The sequence below is a fragment of the Lutra lutra genome, chromosome 1 (genome assembly GCF_902655055.1).
Source record: "Lutra lutra chromosome 1, mLutLut1.2, whole genome shotgun sequence".
Classification (NCBI taxonomy): domain Eukaryota; kingdom Metazoa; phylum Chordata; class Mammalia; order Carnivora; family Mustelidae; genus Lutra; species Lutra lutra.
In genome coordinates this window covers 219489914-219511753 of record NC_062278.1, presented here as the reverse complement: position 1 = coordinate 219511753, position 21840 = coordinate 219489914, and the positions used below count along the sequence as shown (strand labels likewise).

Genomic DNA, 21840 nt, shown 5'->3' with positions numbered 1-21840 from the left:
CCCATTATTAGAAGGTTGGCCATTCTTTCCCAGACTTTTCTTTGTGTATGCAGTCTTTTAAAAGTCAGTATATAGAGGGGCGCCTGGGTGGTCAGTTGGTGAAGCATCTCACTTTGGCTCAGGTCATGATCCCAGGGTACTGGCATCCAGTCCCACATCTTTGGGCTCCTTGTTGAGCAGGGAGCCTGCTTCTCCCTCTCCCTCTGCCGCTCTCCCTGCTTGTGCCTGTGCCCCCGTTGTGTGTGTGTGTGTCTTCGCTCTCTAAAATAAATAAGTCAATAAAATCTTTGGAAAAGTAAATATGTAAAGATGTGTATACAACCATGCACGTGTATTTTTCTTAAGGAAATAGGTCTTAGTTTACAAAATATTTTTTAGATTACTGCTTTTACTTTCCACATTAAGGATATATTTCCAGAGTACCTTAAAGTATAAAAAGATTTTACTCATTTTTAAACAGTTTAATTGTAACTTTTCCTATCAGTGTACCACAGTTTAGCTCATCAGTCTCCTTTGTTATTAAACTGTTGAGATTTTTTTTCCATTTTTGACTTGGCATTTCCAGTTTTCAGTGCTGCGATGAACCAGAAATGTCTCTGTGTAAAGAAACATATTTTTTGATTTTTTAAAAAAATATTTTATTTGAGAGGGGATGAGCAAGAAAGCACAAGCAGGGGCGAGGGGCAGAGGCAAAGGGAGAAGCAGACTCCTAGCTGAGCAGTGGTGAGCCTGCCCGACACAGGACTTGATCTCCAGGACCCTTGGATCAGAACCTGAATCCAAGGCAGATGCTCAACTGACTGAGCCACCCAGGTGCCCTATTTTTTGATAACTTAATTAGAAGTAGAATTATGGGGTCAAGGATATGTGCATTTTGAAATAGCTACGGATAAGTAGCTCTTCCAACAGGCTGTGCTGGCTGGTATCTCCACCAGCACCGGGGAGAGGGCCGCCTATTGAAAGTCTTACTGAACATTGAGGATTATCTTGTTAAATCTATGTTTAAGGAGAAAACTACTATGTTTATCTGCATTTGTTCACAGGTAAAGTGTTAATTTACATCTCGTTACAGGTTAAACTGCTTCTGGTAATTGGCCATCTGAACTTTCTGAACTGCCTTTAATGCCTTTTGCATACTTTTCTGCTGAGTTTGCCTTACTGATTTTTGAGGGCTTGCTCTCTCAAATGTCGCAGCTGTTTTTCCTAGTTTGTCTTTTGACCTGACTTGCGCGTGATGTTTTGGTCCTATGAGTTTTAATCTTTAATACAGGCTGCACTGTCAACGTATTCTATATGGTTTCTAGATATTTTTCAAAGATTTTATTTGTTTATTTAACAGAAAGAGACGCAGGGAGAGAGGGAACACCAGCAGGGGGAGTGGGAGAGGGAGAAGCAGCCGTCCCGCGGAGCAGGGAGCCTGATGCAGGGCTTGGTGCCAGGACCCTGGGATCATGACCAGAGCCGAAGGCAGCCGCTTAACGACCGAGCCACCCAGGCACCCCTGGTTTCTAGATTTTATGTTGTGTTTTAAAAGGCCCTCCTTGGGGTGCCTGGGTGGCTCAGTCAGTTAAACATCCTACTGTTGACTTCATCTCGGGTCGTCATCTGCAAGTAGGTGGATGGGGGCTGGAGCTCCGTGGCAGGCTGAGTGCAGAATTTGCTGAGATTCTCGCCCTCCCCCTCTGCTCCTGCACATTTGCACACTCTCTTTCTCTAAATAGATAAAAATCTTTTTTTTTTTAAGTTATTTTTAAAAGCAAAAAAAAAAAAGAAAAGAAAGGCCCTTCTTTGCTTTAAAATTATAAAATGTATTCTACGTTGTAGAGTAGTATTTATGGTTTTGTTTTTTAATTCAGATGTTTAATTCGTTTGGAATTTACTTTTGCACGTGTTGTGAGGTAGGTAGGGATCAAAGTCCAGAACATTTCTGTCTGTTTCTTTGTGCCCTTTCCCGGTCACACTCCCTGAAGCCCCCAACACCTCAACCCACTCCAAAAAAGTTTGTTGTGATGACTTTCACGATGAATTAGTTTTTGCCTGTTCTAGAACTTCATGTAAAATGGAACCATTCAGTATCAACCCTTGTGTCTCGTTCTTGGTTTGGCGTAGTTTGTTCTATTCCTGAGCATCACAGTCCATTTTGGTATTTGGTGGGGCGAGTATGTGCGCTCTTCCGTCTTGTTTTCCGCAGTCTTACTACATTTCAGGAAGAGATTAATGGAAATAAGTTTGTTCTTCTGACCCGCTTGGTGAACAGACGAAAATGCTTTGAAATCTGCATTGTTGTCCTCACAGTCCCAGAGTGTGTGTCAGGCAGCCTCGGCACTTCCCCAGAGTAGTTCCATACCAGGAATCTGTTCAGCATAATCTTTTTTAAAGTAATTATCAGAAAAGCAAACGTCACTGGCAAAGTAAAGTTGATCTGTTTGCTTTTTAGCTCTTAGCGATCCGTGCTGTGTGTCTGTTCTGACACAGGTTAATCATAAGGAAAAGATGGAAGAATCAAAAATTTTTCACGTGTCCTTCATCCCGCCTCCCCAGATGTTAGCATTTTACTAAATTTCTTTATCCTCCCGCCACCTCCTTATGTATGTTTTGTTTCATTTCTGAATTCCGTGAGAGTAAATGGCCGGCACGGAGCCCTCTGGCCCACAGACTTCCGGACCGCCTGGCAGCAAGCGCATTACGGAGCCCTCGTTAATCAAAATTGAGGCATTCACTTAGATATAGTTGCCTAAGCTGAGATCTTCTTTAGATGTTAGGTTCTTTATTGCTCAAAAGGAAGAATAATCCACGGTCATGCATTGCGGGCAGTTGTCACGTGTCCCAGGGCAGTTTCTGAGACTTCCGTTGTGTTCCTGTCTTGCCGGTTTTGAAGCATACAGACGGCTGGCTTCTGAATTGGAGTTTATTTATTTGTTCATTCATTCATTTTGTTCTCCTCTCATTAGGTCCAAATGAAACACTTTTGTCAGCAGTACCACAGACATTGCTCTCCCTCTGTGCTCTGTTCCTCGGCATATCCTCGCAAGGCACATGCTGTCCTGTTGAGTAGCTGCCTGAAAGTGCTGCTGATCAGGTTTCTCCACTGGAAAGTTACTCTCTTACCCTTTGTAATTTTATCTCTGGGGGAGAAACTGTAAGACTTCTCTAAATATCTTGTTCATCCTCCACTAGTTTTACCACTCACTGATTGTTATCCGTTGGTGATTTTCTAAATTTATTATCCTATCTACATTTCTTAGTTGGTTTCTGCTGTAAGGGGTGACTCGCCCTTCTTCCCTATTTATCAGTGTGTACTTAGAGAGTCTTATTTCGTTCAGTAAGTTATAAACCTTTGTGATGATTATTTTAATGTTCTTATTCCAGTGAGAGCCTTTCAGGCTGACTTGTGTGTCTTTTTGACGTATCCCTGTCCGTGTTTGAGCACCTCCTTACGTTCTGGCAGAACGGGGCATTCCAATCTCTTGTACTTCCTGCTGCACCTTGGGAATCAGCCATTTCTTCTAGGCTCCCCTGTCCTTTTTTGTGGAGAGTGGTACCTTGTAGGCCAGTGCCGGGTGTGTAAGGTCTGTTGGACTGAATAAGCCTCATGAAATTAAATCCTGGTGAAGCAATTGAATTAGCCAGTGACAGCTTCAGAAACATGAAAAAATAAAGCTCTGGCTAATATGAGCTGTGTACCAACTGAGCTTGCTAGCTAGTTAAAATTGTTTACTAATTGATTCTCTTGGATTTTGGAGGTGGCAGTCATACTTGAGACTGAAGCAGGATGGATATTAAAAAAACATGTTTAGTGTTCTTAAATGGCAAAATAAAAGTAAAAGGAAATATTTAAGACCTGTGACATGACTAATTTTGAGGTTTTCCTAGGTGTGATGATCTTGCTAGAAAGTTGTTGATCAGCCCCAAGCTGATCTTAAAAGAAAGTACATAACAACTGAAATTCTGAATAATCAGTGACATAGAGTTGCTCTCATTTTACTAGTAGGTTATCAAAAGAGTGGGAAGTTTGAAGATTTGTTCATCTTAAAGGTGGCATTGGGGTTTCCTGGCTGGCTCAGTCATTAACACGAGCAGCTCTTCATCTCAGGGTCACGGGTTCAAGCCCCACATTGGGTATGGAGCCTACTTAAAATATATATATGGTTTTTAAGATTTTTTATTTATTTGACAGATAGCAAGAGAGGGAACAGAAGTAAGCCGGAGTGGGAGAGGGAGAAGCAGGCTTCCCACTGAGCAGGGAGCCTGATGCGGGACTCGATCTCAGAATCCTGGGATCGTGACCTGTGCTGAAGGCAGACGCTTAACGACTGAGCCACCTAGGCGCCCCTAAAATATATATATTTTTTTAAAGGTGGCTCTAGGGACGCCTGGGTGACTCAGTGGGTTAAGCGTCTGCCTTCGGCTCAGGTCATGATATCCGGGTCCTCCGATCAAGCCCCGCATCAGGCGCTCTGCTCAGTGGGGAGCCTGGTTCCCCTTCTCTCTCAGTCTGCCTCTTTGCCTACTTGTGATCTCTGTCTCTCAAATAAATAAATAAAAGGTGGTTCTAAGGGTTTTTCAGTAGATGATGCTGGAGCAGTTGGCTCTATCTGACGGTGGGGAAGGACCTGTTCTTCCTCCTTCTGTGGAAAATAGACATTCTGGCTAGGATAGTACTTTTATAGTCTCTGTGGTGAGGGAGACCTGAAAGGACACTAAAAGTAAAACAAAAAGGCAAATAAACTCAGCTGCATGAAAGGTTTAATTCTCTCAGCAAAAGACATTATAAATAATCCGGGTGCAACAGACTTAGAAGCAGGTTGAGGAATACAAATATCCAGGAAACGTCGAGTATTCTCACACTTCAGTAAGGCAAACATGCGGTCCGGTCGGCGAAGTAGAGACTGTGAATAAGCAGCTCACAGATCAGAGGAAAAAACGTGGCCTGTGGACACAATCGTTCTCTCGGGAGGGATTGAAGGAAGGCGCATAAAAGCAGAATTATCATTTTGTCTCTCACACTCGTAAAAACTTACACTGCTCGCAGTGTCCCATGCTGGCAAGGGGGTGAGAGGTGGGCAGCTGTTGCACGTGCTGAATTGAAGCCTCTTTGCACGGGGCCACAAACGGAGGAACGCGCTCGGCGTGATGTCAGACACGCAGGAGGGTCCGCACGCTATGCGGGAAGGTACTTAGGAGCACGACTCTTCCATTGAAGTAAAACTCACGGTGAAATGAGGATATAGGTACGTCAGTGTATTTATGATCAAATATGTTTTAAAAGTAATGACCTGCCCACTCGGGGTGCTGTGGGGGAATCCGGCAGAAGTCGGGGGAGGCAGTCCCACCGGTGAGTTCGGACATGATCCCTGAGGCAGAAGCTCTGCAGGGCAAGAGGAGCTGGGGTCCCAGGCAGGGAGGCTGGGGCCAGGTGAGGGAAGCCAGAGCAGGGTGGGTAGAGCCGTGCCTTCCAGTTTGGAGGTTGCGAATGAGGATGACGCTTACTCCGGAGGAAGGATCTGAGGGGCACCTTATCCCTTGGTGCTGAAGCAAGCACTCGGCTTTGTTCCAGAGAGCTCTGGTTTCCATTCTCATCAGTTCTGCATTGGCTTAAGCACATTCTTTCTTCTTTCTAGAAAGTAGGGTGCCTTTTCTCAAATAGTGCTTCTTGATCAGCTTTCCAGCCAGGGTTATGCTTTCTTCTGTATGTACTCAAGACTATGTTTGTTTGTTTGTTTGTTTGTTTGTTTTTAAAGATTTTATTTATTTGACAGATCTCCATCTACGGAGAGGCAGGCAGAGAAAGGAGGAAGCACGCTCCCCAGCGAGCAGAAAGCCCAATGTGGGGCTTGATCCCAGGACCCTGGGATCACGACCTGAGCCAAAGGCAGAGGCTTTAACCCACTGAGCCACCCAGGCACCCCGTTTTTGTTTTTAAAGACTTTATATATTTATTTGATAGAGGTGGCAAGAGAGGGAACAGCACAGGGGAACTGGAGTGGGAGAAACAGGGAGCCCGATGGGGGCTCCATCCCAGGATGCTGGGATCGTGACCTGAGCTGAAGGCGGATGCTTAATGACTGAGCCACCCAGGTGCCCCAAGACTAAATGTTCTTAAGAGCACGCATTCCCTTGTGGTCCTTTCTTACTTGAGAGGGCTCCCCCACCCCACCCCAGGGGGTTTGGGCTGCAGCATATCTGTGCTACTCTCTGGGGCAAAGGTGGTTGTGAAAGTGGAAAACTGATTTTGCTTGTTAGAAACCTGCTGCCTCTCTTGTGAAAGGGAGAGAGAGAGGATTGCAAATTTGTGGTGACCTACTTAGATTTTTCCAGTAACTAGGATAGAACTGGATAAAAACCAATATATATATTTTAGAATGACTTCAGCTTTATCAAATATAAGTCTGTGGAAATGCTGCTGGTGCAACTTCCTGATATCTTTACATAAAGATCATTGGGTTGAGTTCCAGACATTTTTTAAAAAGCTCGAGGCATGTTTTGTCATAGATACTACAAAATGGCAATGGTATTCCCAGCCAGTCACTAAGGCTGTTTTTACATAATATATTGAATTCTGCTATTAGTGTCATGATCTGTGTTTTTAAATAATGTATTCCTGACAAACCTTTCAGATTTCCTGAAAGATATTCCTGAATGAAATTAGAATATGGAAAAATCAGGGGTGCCTGGGTGGCTTAGTCGGTTGGGCATCTGCCTTTGGCTCAGGTCAGGATCCCAGATCAAGCCCCTAGTCTAAGTCCCTGCACAGCAGAGAGCCTGCTTCCCCTGTGCCCCTGTCCTTGCTTGTGCTTGCTCTCTGTGTCAAATAACTAAATAAACTCTTAAAAAAAAGAATAGAGAAAACCGAGGTAACACATGTAATAAGGAAGCTCTTATCCATGAGAGGGTTATTTATTTATTTATAAAATTTAAAATATTTCAATTATGGTATAAATGATTAGGTTTGGGTTTTTACCCCCCCTTTTTTTGCCCTATTACACATTTCATACACTTAAAAGCTTAATTCTTGAGTATAAGCAAGGTAGTGTCTATTTCCTTTACATTCCTCAAAAAACCCTTAATGCTCTTAAGAAGTTGATGCTCATGTTGGGGAAAAGGTGTTGAGGGAAGTGAGTTTTTTCGTTTTGTGACTAAGTCACAAAAGAAGTTGAGCACTGCCCTTGATAAGGAGCAGTTGCTCCAGAGCACATCACCTGACCGCGCAACACTCTGCTTTGGAGACCCTCTCGTATGTCATACATGGGATTTTATTCCTCGTGGTGCAGAGAGTAAGTTTAACTGTAGCAAGCCTGTTCTTAGACCCAAAACTTCACTTTTCCCCTAATCTTTCAGTATTATCATGGCTAGTGATCTCCATTTTCTCTTCAGCCCTGGCATTTCTATTATGTTTTACATTTTCCTATTTCTTTTTTTATTCATCCTTATAATTTATACAAAAAAATAAAGGCAAATGGCCACATAAAAGCTATTTAGAGGAATGTGCCCATGTGCCTGCCCACGGTGAACTGTCATCTTCAGAACAGATTGTGAGTGTCCTAAAATAAATCTATTCATAAGAAGTACTAAAAGGTTGAGTGACAGAAGTTAAGGGGAAATGATTTCCTCATTTTTCAAAGCAGTCAAGTCAAATTTGTCTAAAAATTGAAATGTGAGCCAGAAAATGAGTCCAGCCTCCTGAACAAAAAAAAAAAAAAAAAAAAAAAGCAACCAAAAAAATACTCAACCTAAGGATATATTCAGGTATAAAAGTTTTCCTTTTTTGTCTAGAACATTGGCAGGGGTAAGAAATAAGAGCTGCTTTTTTTTTTTTTTTTTTTTTTAAGATTTTATTTATTTGACAGACCGAGAACACAAGTAGTCAGAGAGGCAGGCAGAGAGAGAGGAGGAAGCAGGCTCCCTGCTGAGCAGAGAACCCAATGCGGGGCTCAATCCCAGGACCCTGGGATCATGACCTGAGCCGAAGGCAGAGGCTTTAACCCACTGAGCCACCCAGGCGCCCCAAGAGCTTGTTTTATTTATTTATTTATTTTAAAGAATTTATTATTTGACAGAGAGTGAGAGAAGGAGAGAGAGCACAAGTGGGGGGAGCAGCAGAGGGTGAGGGGGAAGCAGGCTCCCTGCTGAGCAGGGAGCCTGATGCGGGACTCCATCCCAGGATCCTGAGATCATGACCTGAGCCGAAGGCAGAGGCTTAACCCACTGAGCCACCCAGGTGCCCCGAGCTGGTTTTAAAAGAGATTCCAAAAAATCAGGGCTTCGATTCATCGTTGATGGAACTGTACGAATTGGAGCAGCCTTCCTCTGGGGCATCTTGATAGCATGCGGGTTCTTTGTTTTTACTAAAAGCCTTAAAAATATACATACCCTTTGTCTTAGGAATGCCATTTCTAGAAATATGCTCTAAAATGGTAATTGCTTATGTACAAAAAGAATTGCCAGGATGTTCATCTTTATAAGCATTTTCTTGCGTTTCCATGCATATGTAATAATTAGATCAACAGCACTCTCTCTGTATAATGCCGTGAAAAATATGGAAGTAGATTCATAACGTAGTTGGGAAGGTCACAGAATGATGGAACAGTGTCATTTTTGTAAGCGTAGTGCATGTATATACGTAAATAGAGGAGGATGTCTGTGTGTGTCAGGATAACATGGGGGCTAACTCTAGGTGGTAAAATTATGAGTGGCTTTTCTTACTGTTTGTTTATATTTTGTTTTGTATCCGTTTCTGTTGGAAAATATGCCCCATGTTTCTTAACTAAAAAACAATACACTGTATGAAATACTTTTTTTTCCCCACAAGCAAAGCTACTTGACACGAAGGCCAGGCCTTCAAACAGGTCTGATCTACCTTGACCCTAAGCTCTCATTTCCAGCTCCTTAGACTCGCTCCCCCCACTTGAGAATAGAACCTCCCGTGCTTGGGCTTCGAGCGGACTTAACGCTTCCAGAATTACCGTTCCGAAATTGGGAAGTACTACAGGTTTTGGTGTCTGCTTCCGTGATGCTTAGGGCCTGTAAAAGTTACTGCTTCTGGAAGATACAGGTCATTGATCTGGTTCTGTAAACTGTTCTCTCTTCAGGGCGTAAACCAGAAGAAGAGGGCGTGGAGGACAACGGGCTGGAGGAGAACTCTGGGGATGGACAGGTATGTGCAGCCTTGTCAGTGAATCAGCTTGGTGGACGGACCTCTGGCAGTCACGTGACGGTTGGGTCCTGTTTTGTTGCAGGAGGATGTTGAAACTAGTTTGGAGAACTTGCAGGACATCGACATGATGGATATCAGTGTATTGGATGAGGCAGAAATCGATAACGGGAGCGTCGCCGACTGTGTCGAAGACGACGATGCGGATAACCTCCCAGAGTCCCTGTCCGAGAGCAGAGAGCTGGTCGAGGGAGAAATGAAAGAGCTTCCTGAGCAGCTTCAAGAACACGCTGTAGGTAACTCGGCAGTGTCTCTCTAGGATGCGCCGTGAATGTCGTGAGAGATGATAAGGTTTATGTTTGGAATTGAGCTCTCTCGGTGCTGGTTCCGTGTGACGGTGCTTAATCTGTTCATGCGTAGAATCCAGACCATTCTGAAAACACTTTGTTGAGAAGTGTCTCAGCTCACCGAGGTGAACTGGCCAGGGCTGTGTCGTCACGAAGCATTTCGGGGCGCTGTCAGAGACCTTCCTGTTAGAGGAGCTTGGTCTGTGGTGGCATGGTTCGCATGCCTTGAAAGTAGTGAAAGAGGTTGAAAGTTGACCTTTTCCTGATAAAGAACCAATCTGTGCCTTCCTCCTAGTCAGTCTTTCATAAAGTAAGCTTTGACGTGGTCTTTAAAGCATTCATTTTTTTTTTTTTTCATTTTAGAAACAAATCTAATTATACTACAGTTATAAAGGTAGTATTTATTGAGTTCTGTTTGCCAGGCATTAGGCAGCTGTCCTTTAATACTTTTAACAAGAATAGGACATATGTAGATGATATTTTGCCGATTTTCCACTTGAGGAAATCAGGGAGTAAAGAGGTAAAGAATGATGTCCAGGCAGCACATATCTCAGAAGAGAATAAGAATTAAGACCAGGCTAATTCCAGAGTCTGTGTGCTTAACTCCTACATCGTGTGGACTTGGTGCAAATAATTTATTAGATTACTTTCCGTGAGGAAGCGTGCGTGTCAGGTGGACTGAAAAGGCTGTGAAAATTAGAAGCTCTTGGGCATCTTGGTAGAAATCCGTATGTGTTGGTTGCTGGGAGGTACCTTGTTTTCTTCGTGGCTCCAGTCTCTTGTGGTGAGTGTCCCATGCACCCCAGGGGATGGAAGCCCTGTTCTCTGCTAGTGGATCCGCTTCTGCCATGCCTTAGAATATTTTCGCATATCCTCCTGGAAGGGATTCTGAGTATCCTGAGAATTAGCGGACTGTCATCTTTGAATGGGGAGTTTTATTTTGAGAAGTGGCTCTCATTTTGATACAAATAGGGTGTATAATTATACTTTGGTGTAAGTTTCATTCGCTGGTGTCCTAGAAAGTACCTGAAACGCTTCGCGCAGTTATAGGAAGGGCATACCCTTCCTTATTAGCTGCTCTTGCTAACGGCTGTTTTTTCCTCCTCTGATTAGAAAATTCATACTTTTACTCATTAAAGCCTGGAAATATCCTACATGACTGCCAGTGATGGTTAAATTATATTAATGGAAGTAGGGTAAGTTAAGAATTAAGTCCATTCAGTAGAGGTCTGACACTTGATTTGCTGTGTGACCTTGGGCAAATTACTTAATCTCTCTGGACCTCCCTTGTAAAAATGATAGGTTTTGGGAGGATTGAATAGATGAACATTTATTAATAGCTTAGATCCAGAGTCCTCAGACTGGCCAGTAAGCGGTTGGAACGTACCCATACCCATTTGTGGCAGTCATCCGTGGCAGCCGATTTCCCGAATAGTAGTCACGACAGAGACCATCTGGCCTGCCAAATCTTAAATATTCGCTGTCTGCCCCTTGATAGGAAAAGTTTGCTGACCTTGGTTTAGAACTGTGCCTGGTATATAGTGACACCATAGCGGTGTTGTTGTTACTGTATGATTATATTCCTCCTTCCAGCAGTACAGTTATTACTGTTACATAACCGTGTAAATGAACTAAGTAGGTTCATACAAACTAAACAGTCCTCAAGAGGGAAGTGAAAATAGGGCAGGGGACAGAATGTGCTGCCACTCGTGTGGACAGAGAAAGGAGAGGGGGTCTTGAATGCATGTGTGCTGCGCTCTTGTGAGCGCTCATGGTCTGAAGACAGTCGCATCAGGGCAAGGAAGGAGTGGCGCACGGGTGGTTTCCTACTCAGGTAATCGTAATAGCCATACATGTTGTTGGTAAAATATTTGCAAAATGATCCCCCTCCCTAAAATACAGCAGCCTTGGGGCTTTATAGCAAGCAGTTCAAATTATTTTGGTTCTCACAAAGTAATATTACGAACCTCCCTTATGTGTTTGGGGAACCCCCACCTTTTGGGGCAGAGCCCACCTCTTGGAATAGGAGGTATTGGAATAGGAGGTCAACATACCAGTCATTTTTCCCCAACAGAGGGGCCTCCGTGGGCCCCCTGCCTTGGCAGTCCTGTGTTCCTGTCCCTGCACTCTAGGAAATTTAGGAGGCCAGTACTCAGATATGCCATCTCAGTCTGGGCCAGAGTCATCCTGGGGCAGTGGGTTCAGTAGCAGTAGCAGTAAACATTCGGGCTTGGAGAAGTGGTGGTGGCCCCAGAGATCCAAGAATCCGTTCTATAGTCTGCTTCTGGTCGTTGTTCACAGGAGAGCAGCCCCCAAACCTGGTGTTCCCGTCGACTTGGGAGAGTCATGTGCTATCTCATTTTAATCTCTTTTCTGCTCAACTTAAACTCTGTTTTTCTGGGGCGCCTGGGTGGCTCAGTGGGTTAAGCCGCTGCCTTCGGCTCAGGTCATGATCTCAGGGTCCTGGGATCGAGTCCCGCATCGGGCTCTCTGCTCAGCAGGGAGCCTGCTTCCCTCTCTCTCTCTCTCTCTCTGCCTGCCTTTCTGTCTACTTGTGATCTCTCTCTGTCAAATAAATAAATAAAATCTTTAAAAAAAAAAAACAACTCTGTTTTTCTTTCTTTGGTTGTACCTTAAAACCCTCAGTGGTACCATAGTGGGCTTCCCAGTCTATTTGCAGGTACTATTTCTTTAAATTGAGATGAAGTCCATCTCTAATGCTGTTTGGATTCCTGCGTTGTGTTTAGAATTTTGTCTTAAGTGATTTTTATCGCTCTTTCTTTTCATCTTACAGATGTACTGTTGTGTTATCTAATATTGACATTGCAAACTGTATTTTTGTTTATTTTACAGATAGAGGACAAAGAAACCTTAAACAATTTAGATACTTCATCATCTGACTTCACTATATTACAGGTAAATTGTATGTCTCAGGAATTTTAGAATCAGGTTAGCCTCCCATTTCTGCAAACGCCTTCAGACATTGTATGGAATTCCCAAGTAAAAGTCATTGCAAGGTTTGTTTGCCCTCTTGGCATCTTCAGACACTTTGCTTTCCACTTTCCCCAGATACAACAGGCCTATCACAAAGGACTTACCATCTTGACTTCCCCTACAAGCACTGTGGCTTATCTGCAGCTGAGAGGAGGGCCTGTTTGGGGAAGTTCTTGTTGATTTGATTGGGGGGGGGGGTGGAAAGGCTGCCTGTCTGATCTGTTCTGGGGGGCATTCTCTGCAGAAAGACTTGTAAGGGGAGATGGTGGCGGGGGTTGAGGGACACTCCCCCTCCAGGAGATACTAATAATGGGGCCCAGATGAGGATTCGGAGGGTGGGGTGGCCAGAACACTGACATCACAGCTGGGGAAGGTGAAATCTTGGGGGGGCGGGGTCTGGTTCTGCCTTTGGGAATTTGTCTCATAGAAAATGCACAGATTTCTTTTGATGACTTTATCGTCTTGACTGTATCATCTGTGTAAATATTAAATCTTAGATGAGAACAAGTGAGATGTGGACTAACTTTCAGGTAGGATTTACATAAATGTGGGTCTTGAGTTTCCTTTTTAATTTTTCTGCCAGCCTACCTAGATACATAAACCATTGGAATAAACTTAACCTGGGTAGCTGTGTGATTTTCATTGGAAAATACAGTCAGCTTTTGCTGATTTTTGCTGGTTTTGCTGATTTTGTTTTGCTGATTTTGGTTCTGGGGGCATTTTGCTGTCATATTTTATTCACTTGTACTGCTTAATTAGAACCCTCTTTCAGATGCAATCTGCATTTGCTTCCGCCAGGCAGGGGCAAGGATAGTTACAGGGAAGTCAGAATCCCAGCTTCAAGGAAGCTCAGACCTCAAGAAAACCCAGCCCACCTTTAGGGCCACTGTCTCTCTCCAGCTGCAAAGCGACACCACCCATTGTTGGCTCCGAAGGGAAAGGGGGAGCTGGGTCTTGTCACTTTCTTGAGTCTTTCTAGGTCCAAGACTCCTGTGTTAAAAGTGGAAAATACATAAACCCTTACAGACACAGATAGGGATAGATTTTGTTTCTCTCTGCAGAAAGTTACGGAGAGAATTCTTCTGCCTAATACGATCTTTGGCTTTAGTTGCGGGGTTAAATCCCAGAATGGGGTATGTTGCCTGAGAAACAAGATACACAGAATGAACGTATGAAGAAAGTGAACAGTTTCCCGGGGCTCTCAGAATGGCAGGCCAGCGCCCACGAAGGTGCAAACCACCCGCCCCCTCTCCCAGGCGTGTGTTCGTGCCTGCGGTGTGTCAGACGTGCGTGCAGAGATGAATGTCGCCATCCTCACAGGGCCCTTCCTCCCTGTGTGAAGTACAAACCAGCAGTGCTGGGGAGAGACCTGGGCTCATAGAGACTCGTGCTCACGTAGCCATCGTGCAGAACGTGGCTCTGCTGTGTGTCCTGAGGCAGTTTGTCAGCCACTCTGTGCCAGGACAGTACTAATAGTACCAACCCGTTAGGGCTGATGATTACTGTGTGTATGTAAAGGGTTTACATTTGTGCCTGGAACCTAGTCAGTGCTCATCAGTAGTGGCTGGAATTCCAGGGTAAGGTCCTCACGCAGAGGGGCTGTGGGCGCTGAGGACCGCATAGTGAGAGAGAGTCTCTTCTGTAGTGGGGTGGCCTCTGAAGCTGTTAGGAGAAACCTTTCTGGGAGGAGATGGCCCCTGAACTAAGTGCTGGGGGATGTGTGGGACTCAGCTGGGGATCAGAAGGGGTGTAGATGGGCCTGTCAGCAGACAGTTGATATGAGGGGCCATTGCTGAAGTCTATAGGCCACAGGGGAACCTTGTGCTCTCCATGGTGGCAGATAGACAGCGTAGGGACAGTAAAACCGGGTGCCGTTGGAGGCAAGGAACAGCAGTGGTCTGGATTGCCAGCCAGGGCCTCCTGGGAAGGGTTCAGGAATGTTTAGGAATTAGAGGTGGCCCAGGGGGAATGCTGGTGGAAGAGATAAGGGAGGAGGAGTGTGTCATCCTCGAGAGTGCTCAGGTGACCAGGTGCAGATGTGGTAGGACCAGGAGAAGCGAGAACAGGGGTCGAACCGCCTGTGCTGCCTCTATTCCCTCACTCGTTCAAATTTTCAGAAGTTAAACTACATTAAGGGAAAACCATGACTGGTAAATGTCAGGCACTCTGTTACATGCTCCAAGTAGACAAAAACACTGTTCTCTTGGCTCTTAAGAGTTCAGTCTAGGGGGACAGACAGGCACGTGATACGGTCATTGCCATGGAAAGTGAGAACGTTGCCAGGAGCTGGGGAAACGAGGCAGCACGAACAGGAGCAGCCACCAGGTCCTGGGCCCCTCCAGAGTAGCCCAGGCGGAGGGGGTGGGGTGGGGCGGGGCTTGGGCGGGGGCGGGCCAGGTGCACTGTGGTGTGTGGGCTCTGTCCTGAATGTGACTAGGTTCTCCACCTGTCGTGTCTGTGAGTTTCCTAGTACGTGTTTTAGAAATTCCCTTTTTAGTTACAGTTTTTGGTGTAAAGAAGCTGTAGGTTTCATTCATCTGGCACAATCTTATTTATGTTTTTCGTTGCAGGAAATTGAAGAGCCATCCTTGGAGCCAGGTACTGTTAAATGAAAAACTTACCAGCGGGGGTTTGAACCATTCTAGCTTTCCACCTTCTCTAATTTAAATTCTTTAATTTTAAAAAGTTGCCTTACTTTAGTAGACATTGTTCTGAAGGGTTACGACCCAGAACAGACCAGGATCATAGAGATTGGAAACCCAGCCGTATCACCAGATCTGTGAAGGTGGCTTGCTTCTCATGTCACAGAATGTATTGAGATGAACCGATCTCATGCCTTTTTAAATGGCACTTAAACGTATGTAGAAAGTTTGCATGATGCCTCTCGCGAGCTCATTGTTGTGCTCCCCACAAAACAGATCTTGTGATATTGGGCAGTGTCTTAACTTTGTGGTTTTTAATTCAGGCAGTGCAGGTAGCTGTAGGGAGACGCATTTTAAAACATTGAGACATAACTGGATTCCAGAAGAGGAAAGCGTTTCTTCATGAGAATTCCAAACAAATGCTATTCACTTTCTGGACTGCAAATATCTCAGAGCACCGACGGAAGAGATTCTGGTTTTCATGTTGGACTGTTCTGTTAAAAGAAATTCAAAGAAATTTGGAAATTGAGCTGTTCAGTGAATGGTGATACATTCAGTTAAGCACCTTGGACTTTGGAAGCTAAATTTGGAAGAGTCCTATGTAAACGACGACAGAATGAAGACTGTCAAGAATCAGCCAGAAGGTTTTGGGGGTTAAATCTCTGGGATGCTTTTCTCTTCCATGTAGCGTAGCGGCTTACTGTAGCAGTCGGTTGGAGCGCAGGTAGTGTAACCGGTGTAACTTTGTGTACCCGCGGGTTTTCCAATCTCTGTGTAGCTAGCGGTTCTCTTCGTGTTAGTGTGGCAGCCGTGCCAGTTCCGCATTTGTGATTGCTTTATTTCCCTGGTAATTAAACCTTGTGCCATTCTATTCCTGTTAAATCCGTAGAAAATGAGAAAATACTCGACATTTTGGGGGAAACTTGTAAATCTGAGCCAGTAAAAGAAGAAGGTTCCGAGCTGGAGCAGCCCTTGGCACAGGATACAAGTAGCGTGGGGCCAGACAGAAAGCTTGCGGAGGAAGAGGACCTTTTTGGCAGCGGCCACCCGGAGGAGGGTGACTTAGATTTGGCCAGCGAGTCAACAGCGCAAGCTCAGGCGAGCAGGGCAGACACCCTGTTAGCGGTAGTGAAAAGGGAGCCCGTGGAGCAGCCAGGCGGTGGCGCGCGGACGGACTGTGAGCCTGTAGGGCTAGAGCAGCCGGTTGAGCAGAGTAGTAAAGCCTCTGAGCGCACGGAAGCCTCTAGCGAGGAGGCCGCGGAAGCGCCCCCGGAAGCCTCAAGCCCAGACCCCAGAGATAGCAAAGAAGACGTGAAGAAGTTTGCTTTTGAAGCTTGTAATGAAGTCCCTCCGGCTCCTAAAGAGTCCTCAGCCAGTGAGGGCGCTGATCAGAAAATGAGGTTTGTTTTTTCTCAGTTTTAGACCAGACGCTATCTCCTTTCCATTGGTCATTTAATGACACACATAAGCTGTTTTTTCTGCAATTGGCCAGCCAGACTGATGCAGTCGTAGCTTACTTCTGAACCATGTTTTATTTCTCTTTGTTTATTTTAAACTGATTACATAATCTTTTTTCTTTTCTCAACCTGTCATGGTTGTTTTCTTTAATTCTTCCTAATTATCTTTAGCCCAGCAGAATTAATTAACTCCTATGGGTCTGAAATCTTATGGTTAGGTCAGATTTCCAATACCAGTTTGTCGGGGTATCATTTTTTCAGAACTAAATTTCGGGTAGGTATGCAACCTCAGCACGTGCTCTATAATTTTGAGTTTGTTTCGTCTCTGCTTCTTCCTTCTGGAGTGACATTATCTTTTGTCTCTAGTTCTGTCGAAGATGAGTCGGATACAAAAAGGCTTTCCAAGGAGGAGAAGGGTAGGTCACTGGGGCGACAGCGGTCTGTCTCTTGCACCACGTTTGGCCTTGGCAGCGGTGGCCTTTCCGGTTCTCCTTCACTGCGTACCGCGTTTCTCACCCAGATTTGCCTCCGCCTCTCCTGAAGCCTTTCTCTGCTCCTCTGCTATTCAGTCTGCAGGTTCTGGGTTGTAGGCAGCAGGCCAGGTCCTCAGAGTTAAGGTACCGATCTGAAGCTGACTCTCGCTTTCGCTAGCGCCCCGTGACCGCTGAGGTCACTGACCCTGACTGCCCCCCCCCCCCCCCCCCATTTGCTGATGCCTTAGCCTCAGGGACACTTGGAAATGGAAAGCTTTTGTCTGGTTTCAGGATACCTTGGGGTTACCTGGCACATCAGATATATCAATACCATTTCTGTTTATTAAAAAATCGCTAATGGAGAACACATTTTGTCGGTTCAGATTCCTTAGCAGCCTAGAATACAAACAAGGGTTGTAGGTGGGAAGGTATTTGTGACAAGAAGGAGAAGTATCTGAGTTGGGTTCATCCCGACAGCAGCTTTATGTTCGGAAGCCGCCCCAGTGTGCTGCCCTAATGCTATTGGGTGACTTCTAAGGGAGCAAACTCCTCATGGCCCTAATTGCCCCTGACTCACTGCCATAAGCGGCGTTGCTCGCAGCCCTGGTGGGCCTCGTGCGCATTCGCAAGGGTTGTGTGAGGGCAGGGGGTGGGCCCTCCTGCCCAAGCTGGCATCTGGGAGAGTTGGGAAAGTGTCTGGTCTGGGATGACTTCAGTCTTCCAGGTTCAGGCTCCTATGAGTCTGGTGTTTCTGACCAGGCTTTTCTTTTGAAATAGGTCGGAGCAGTTGTGGTAGAAATTTCTGGGTTAGTGGACTTTCTTCTACTACCAGAGCGACAGATTTGAAGAATCTTTTCAGCAAATATGGGAAGGTAAGACCAGGGGTCTTCTGGAGAAGAAAATGTTTTGAAGCCAGTGTAGTATGGCCTTGACATGCAGACGATTGTCGCGTCCTGGTGACTGCTCTGAACAACACGTTGCCATTCTTTAAGCTCACATTTGCTCATGGCTGTGGACGATCTGTCTGTCCATGGCTAGAGGGGAGAGTGGTGGAAGGTCCCAGAGCCCACATCAACTTAGTATTTTTTCTTCCTTTTCCCCGGCCGAAGGCCACCATTTCAGTCAGAGGATTTCCTGAATTCATTTCTGTGGTTTTGGGCCTTAAACTCAGGGAGGGCTTTGGGGGTCGTAGCAGAGGGTGGGTTGGGATGATTTCAGAACACGAGTGAGGCTGTGGAAAGGGGTTGTGAACGGGGCCTGTGGAGCCAGACGGGTGCGGAGAGCTGGAGGCCGCAGTTCCGCTGCTCGCAGCTGTGTGGCCGTGAGCCTGGCCCCTTCCCCACGTGAACCTCTGTCTACATCTGGGAGTCCTCAGAGCTACTGCTTCCTCAGGATGGTGTGTGTAGCCGGAGCCGAGCTGTTGGTGCCTCTGCCCCGTGACACTCCACTCCCCTGTTCTCACCCACAGCTGGGCCAGCGCTGGCCACGTGCCCTCTGGAGTGCCCGCCTGTCCTCCCTCCCTGCTCGGCCGTGAGCTGTGGCCGTGATGGGTAGAGCGGCTGCCTCTCCCTGGCCCCAAGGCCTGCTGCGGGTCCCTGTGTGTTTCACAGCACCCGTGGTGCGTCGCTTTGCTAGTCGTCCTCGATATCCTGGGCTCCTTGTCTCAGACGTAGCTTTTGGGGCAAGCCGAAGACACGGATTTTTATTCGTACTAAGGGTTCAACAGATCACAGCAGAGAAAACTAATAGTATTTACTTTGGTTATTGATGTCCAAGAACTGACGAGCAAAATTAAATATGACGTGCCTGTAGCAGTAACTGGCGAGTCCCTGAGGCTCATCCCTTTGATGATTCTCTGTGGCCCTCAGCAGGTGGGTGCTCCCAGAAGGGACCTGTCACCCGGGGCCTCCAGTGTCCTGGGTACATTGCAGGCTTCGGGTATTTGAGTCAGGGACCAGCCCTCTTAGAAACTCCCTTGGATCTGAGTCTCCCTGTGGTCTAGTACAGGAATAGGAATGGGAATATAGGCTGTGTGGGACCTCCCTGAGCCTGGGGGCCAACCCTTGGCTTGTGGGCCGTCAGGAAAACTGAGTCGCGTGTGACGATGTGCCTGTAGCGCCGGGACGCGCGTACCATTGTCTCGCGGTTGCTCCGAGTACGTGTCGTCTGTCAGGCTCCATCCGCAGGCCTGTCTTCCACTTCACTGCACATGCGGAATGGTGGAATGCCAGCAGTGGTGTGCCATGCATCTCATTTCCGTGCCGCTCCTCGGCACTGCCGTCCTGGTCCCCAGGAGGAGCGGTCGGAAGAGGGGGAGCAAAGCCTCCGAGGAGTTGCAGTGAGGCAATAGCATCATCTTCCCTGCTGTCAGGTGCCACTTGTCAGGCACCAGGTGACTGCCTCCCCGATGTCCACACCCCAGGGAGGGTGCCAGGGCTTGCGGATCCGCGGAAAGCACCGTGAGCTGCGATGCCCTGCTCATTTCCAACGGGGGCTTGAGGGGGCTCCTGTTTGAGCCATGCTTGTGTGCTTTCCTTTGAGGTGGTGGGTGCCAAGGTGGTGACAAATGCCCGGAGTCCTGGAGCTCGCTGCTATGGCTTCGTTACAATGTCCACAGCAGAAGAGGCCACAGAGTGCATTAACCAGCTGCACAAGACAGAGCTCCACGGGAAGATGATCTCAGTGGAAAAGGTAAGTGGTTATTTTCTTCCAGGGATGCGACCTTTTATATACATATCAGGCAACGTGTATGTGTCTGTGGTAATACTTGGGTTTGATTCTCTCTTTCAGGCAAAAAATGAGCCTACTGGGAAGAAGACCTCTGAAAAGAGAGAGGGTGAGGGGAAAAAGGAGAAGGCCAGCACCAGCGACAGGTACTGCTCTGCTCTGAGGGAGCTGTGGCCAAGAGGGGCCTTCTCTGTAGTTCCCGGTCTGCACGTTTTCCACAGCTGGAGGGGGGCCGCGGGGCCCCTCACCCCTTTTTTTCTTAGGTTTGGAGGAAGGGTCTCACCTGTGGCGGCTGAGATGGTCCTTCCTGAAGGCCCGATGCCAGGGGAACTTGGGGAGAGCAGGGGGGACTTCCTGTTGTTCACTGTCGCTTCGTGCCGGCCCAGGCGGCCTCCTGGTCCTGCGGTGCTCGGGCCAAGGGTCCAGTTGGGGCTGCTTCGCTTCTTGAGTATGGGATGTAACACGCTTGTGTGTCCTGGGCCGTTACTTCTAGGTCTGCGAACCTTAAGAGGGAAGATAAAGCCGATCGGAAGGAGGACGTTAAGAAGAGCGAAGACGGAGGCGGGGAAAAGAGTAAAGACCAAGACGATCAGAAACCTGGCCCATCAGAGCGATCTCGCACTACAAAATCAGGTGCTGTCACCGGAGATGCCACCTGTGTTTTTTTCTCTTCCTGGTTGGTGTGGTTCGTGGTTCGCTGTATTCAGTCAGCAGCACAGACTGGATTTCTTTGCCATAGAGTTGAGTACTTTTTGCTAATCTGAGTGTTTCCTGTTTCTTACGTCATACAACTCCTTTCCTCCTGTAGGAAGTAGAGGAACGGAGCGGACCGTGGTGATGGATAAATCGAAAGGCGTGCCTGTTATTAGTGTCAAAACATCAGGATCCAAAGAGAGGGTGAGTATTAATTTTCTAACTAGGGTATAGTATTTTCTCATATCGCATTTCTTTCATCTATGTTTCTGTAGAGTTTAGGCAATTCTTAAATTCGTTTAAGAGAAAGGTGGTATACCTTTTCAAATTGTAGACAGCTTGATATTCTAAAAAACAAAGAGTTTAAAAAGCTTTCGTTTATAAATACTTAACTCTTTCCTGATGAGAGTTTTTTTATTTTTTATTTTATTTCCCTAAAGCTAATTTTAAAATTCAGATGTGGTGGAGAAGGTTCCACAGTAGATCAAGGGTTAGAGCACTGGTCTTACAAAATTCAAATATGGGACTGGTTGGTTCCCGCCATCCCCGCCTCAAATCAGCCCATGTCTGGCTGTTTCCATTGCCTCCCCTGAAAGTTTCAGCAGCTCTCCATCGTGCATTCCTAAACTCACATACAACCCAGCCAGCCTTTCCTGCCTTTCTGAGTCCGGTCTCCATTTTGGTTCTGTCCCACACTCTTTCTCCTTGCACATGCTCCACAGAACACAGTTCACAGAGGACCCATCTCGGGTTCTTACCACTTCACTCCTCCTGCTCTTAGGGTCTTAAGCAGCTGTTGTCCATAAATGCAATTTTTGATAGATTCGGGTCCCACATGCAGTGATTCGCTGTAAGGACCGCTGGGCTTACCCTGTGGTGGCACGCCCAATGAAGATTGACTCCGTGGTGCGGTAAGGACACGCAGCCAGGTCGTGGGGAATAGACTCAGATAGAGTGTGCGGGAGACCCTTGCAGGCTCCCTGGAGCTCTCCTCTGCCCGTGAGCTCACGCAGCACTAAAAGGGCAGTGGCACCTGGGCACTGCTCCTGCCCAGGGCGCCCATCACCGTCGCCCGTTAGAGCCTCAGCACCCCGGGCTTTTACTGGGGACTGGTTACATAGGCACTCTGCCAGGTACAGACCAAACTTCTGTTTGAGATTTTGAGAGCACGCAGTCAGCACAAAGCACATTTGCATGGTCTAGGCCCAGTGAACCACCCTTACCAGGGAGCTCTCGCCTGGAGGCGCTCTGGGCGTTAAGTTCCCAGGTGGCAGCCCCAGGCCGGCCATGCCACCGCATGCTGCGAAGTGACAAACCATTGAAGTTCTGGCAAGCCAGCCTTGCAAATACGGAAGG

The 21840-nt window shown here is 46.7% G+C and overlaps 1 protein-coding gene across 4 annotated transcripts in view; it reads left to right on the top strand.

Annotated features, from left to right (window-relative positions):
* Positions 1 to 21840, top strand: part of SAFB (scaffold attachment factor B) — a 36787-nt gene that overhangs the window by 5549 nt on the left and 9398 nt on the right. For 2 of the 4 annotated variants that reach the window (XM_047708906.1, XM_047708897.1), the window contains exons 3-14: positions 9090 to 9154; positions 9237 to 9443; positions 12352 to 12414; positions 12990 to 13022; positions 15063 to 15090; positions 16024 to 16534; positions 16958 to 17007; positions 17842 to 17936; positions 19606 to 19755; positions 19855 to 19937; positions 20285 to 20424; positions 20600 to 20688. In XM_047708906.1, the coding sequence (XP_047564862.1) occupies positions 9090 to 9154; positions 9237 to 9443; positions 12352 to 12414; positions 12990 to 13022; positions 15063 to 15090; positions 16024 to 16534; positions 16958 to 17007; positions 17842 to 17936; positions 19606 to 19755; positions 19855 to 19937; positions 20285 to 20424; positions 20600 to 20688 (1514 nt within the window). The remainder of the gene's footprint in view (positions 1 to 9089; positions 9155 to 9236; positions 9444 to 12351; positions 12415 to 12989; positions 13023 to 15062; positions 15091 to 16023; positions 16535 to 16957; positions 17008 to 17841; positions 17937 to 19605; positions 19756 to 19854; positions 19938 to 20284; positions 20425 to 20599; positions 20689 to 21840) is intronic. The other 2 variants (XM_047708923.1, XM_047708915.1) reach the window with 1 other exon arrangement.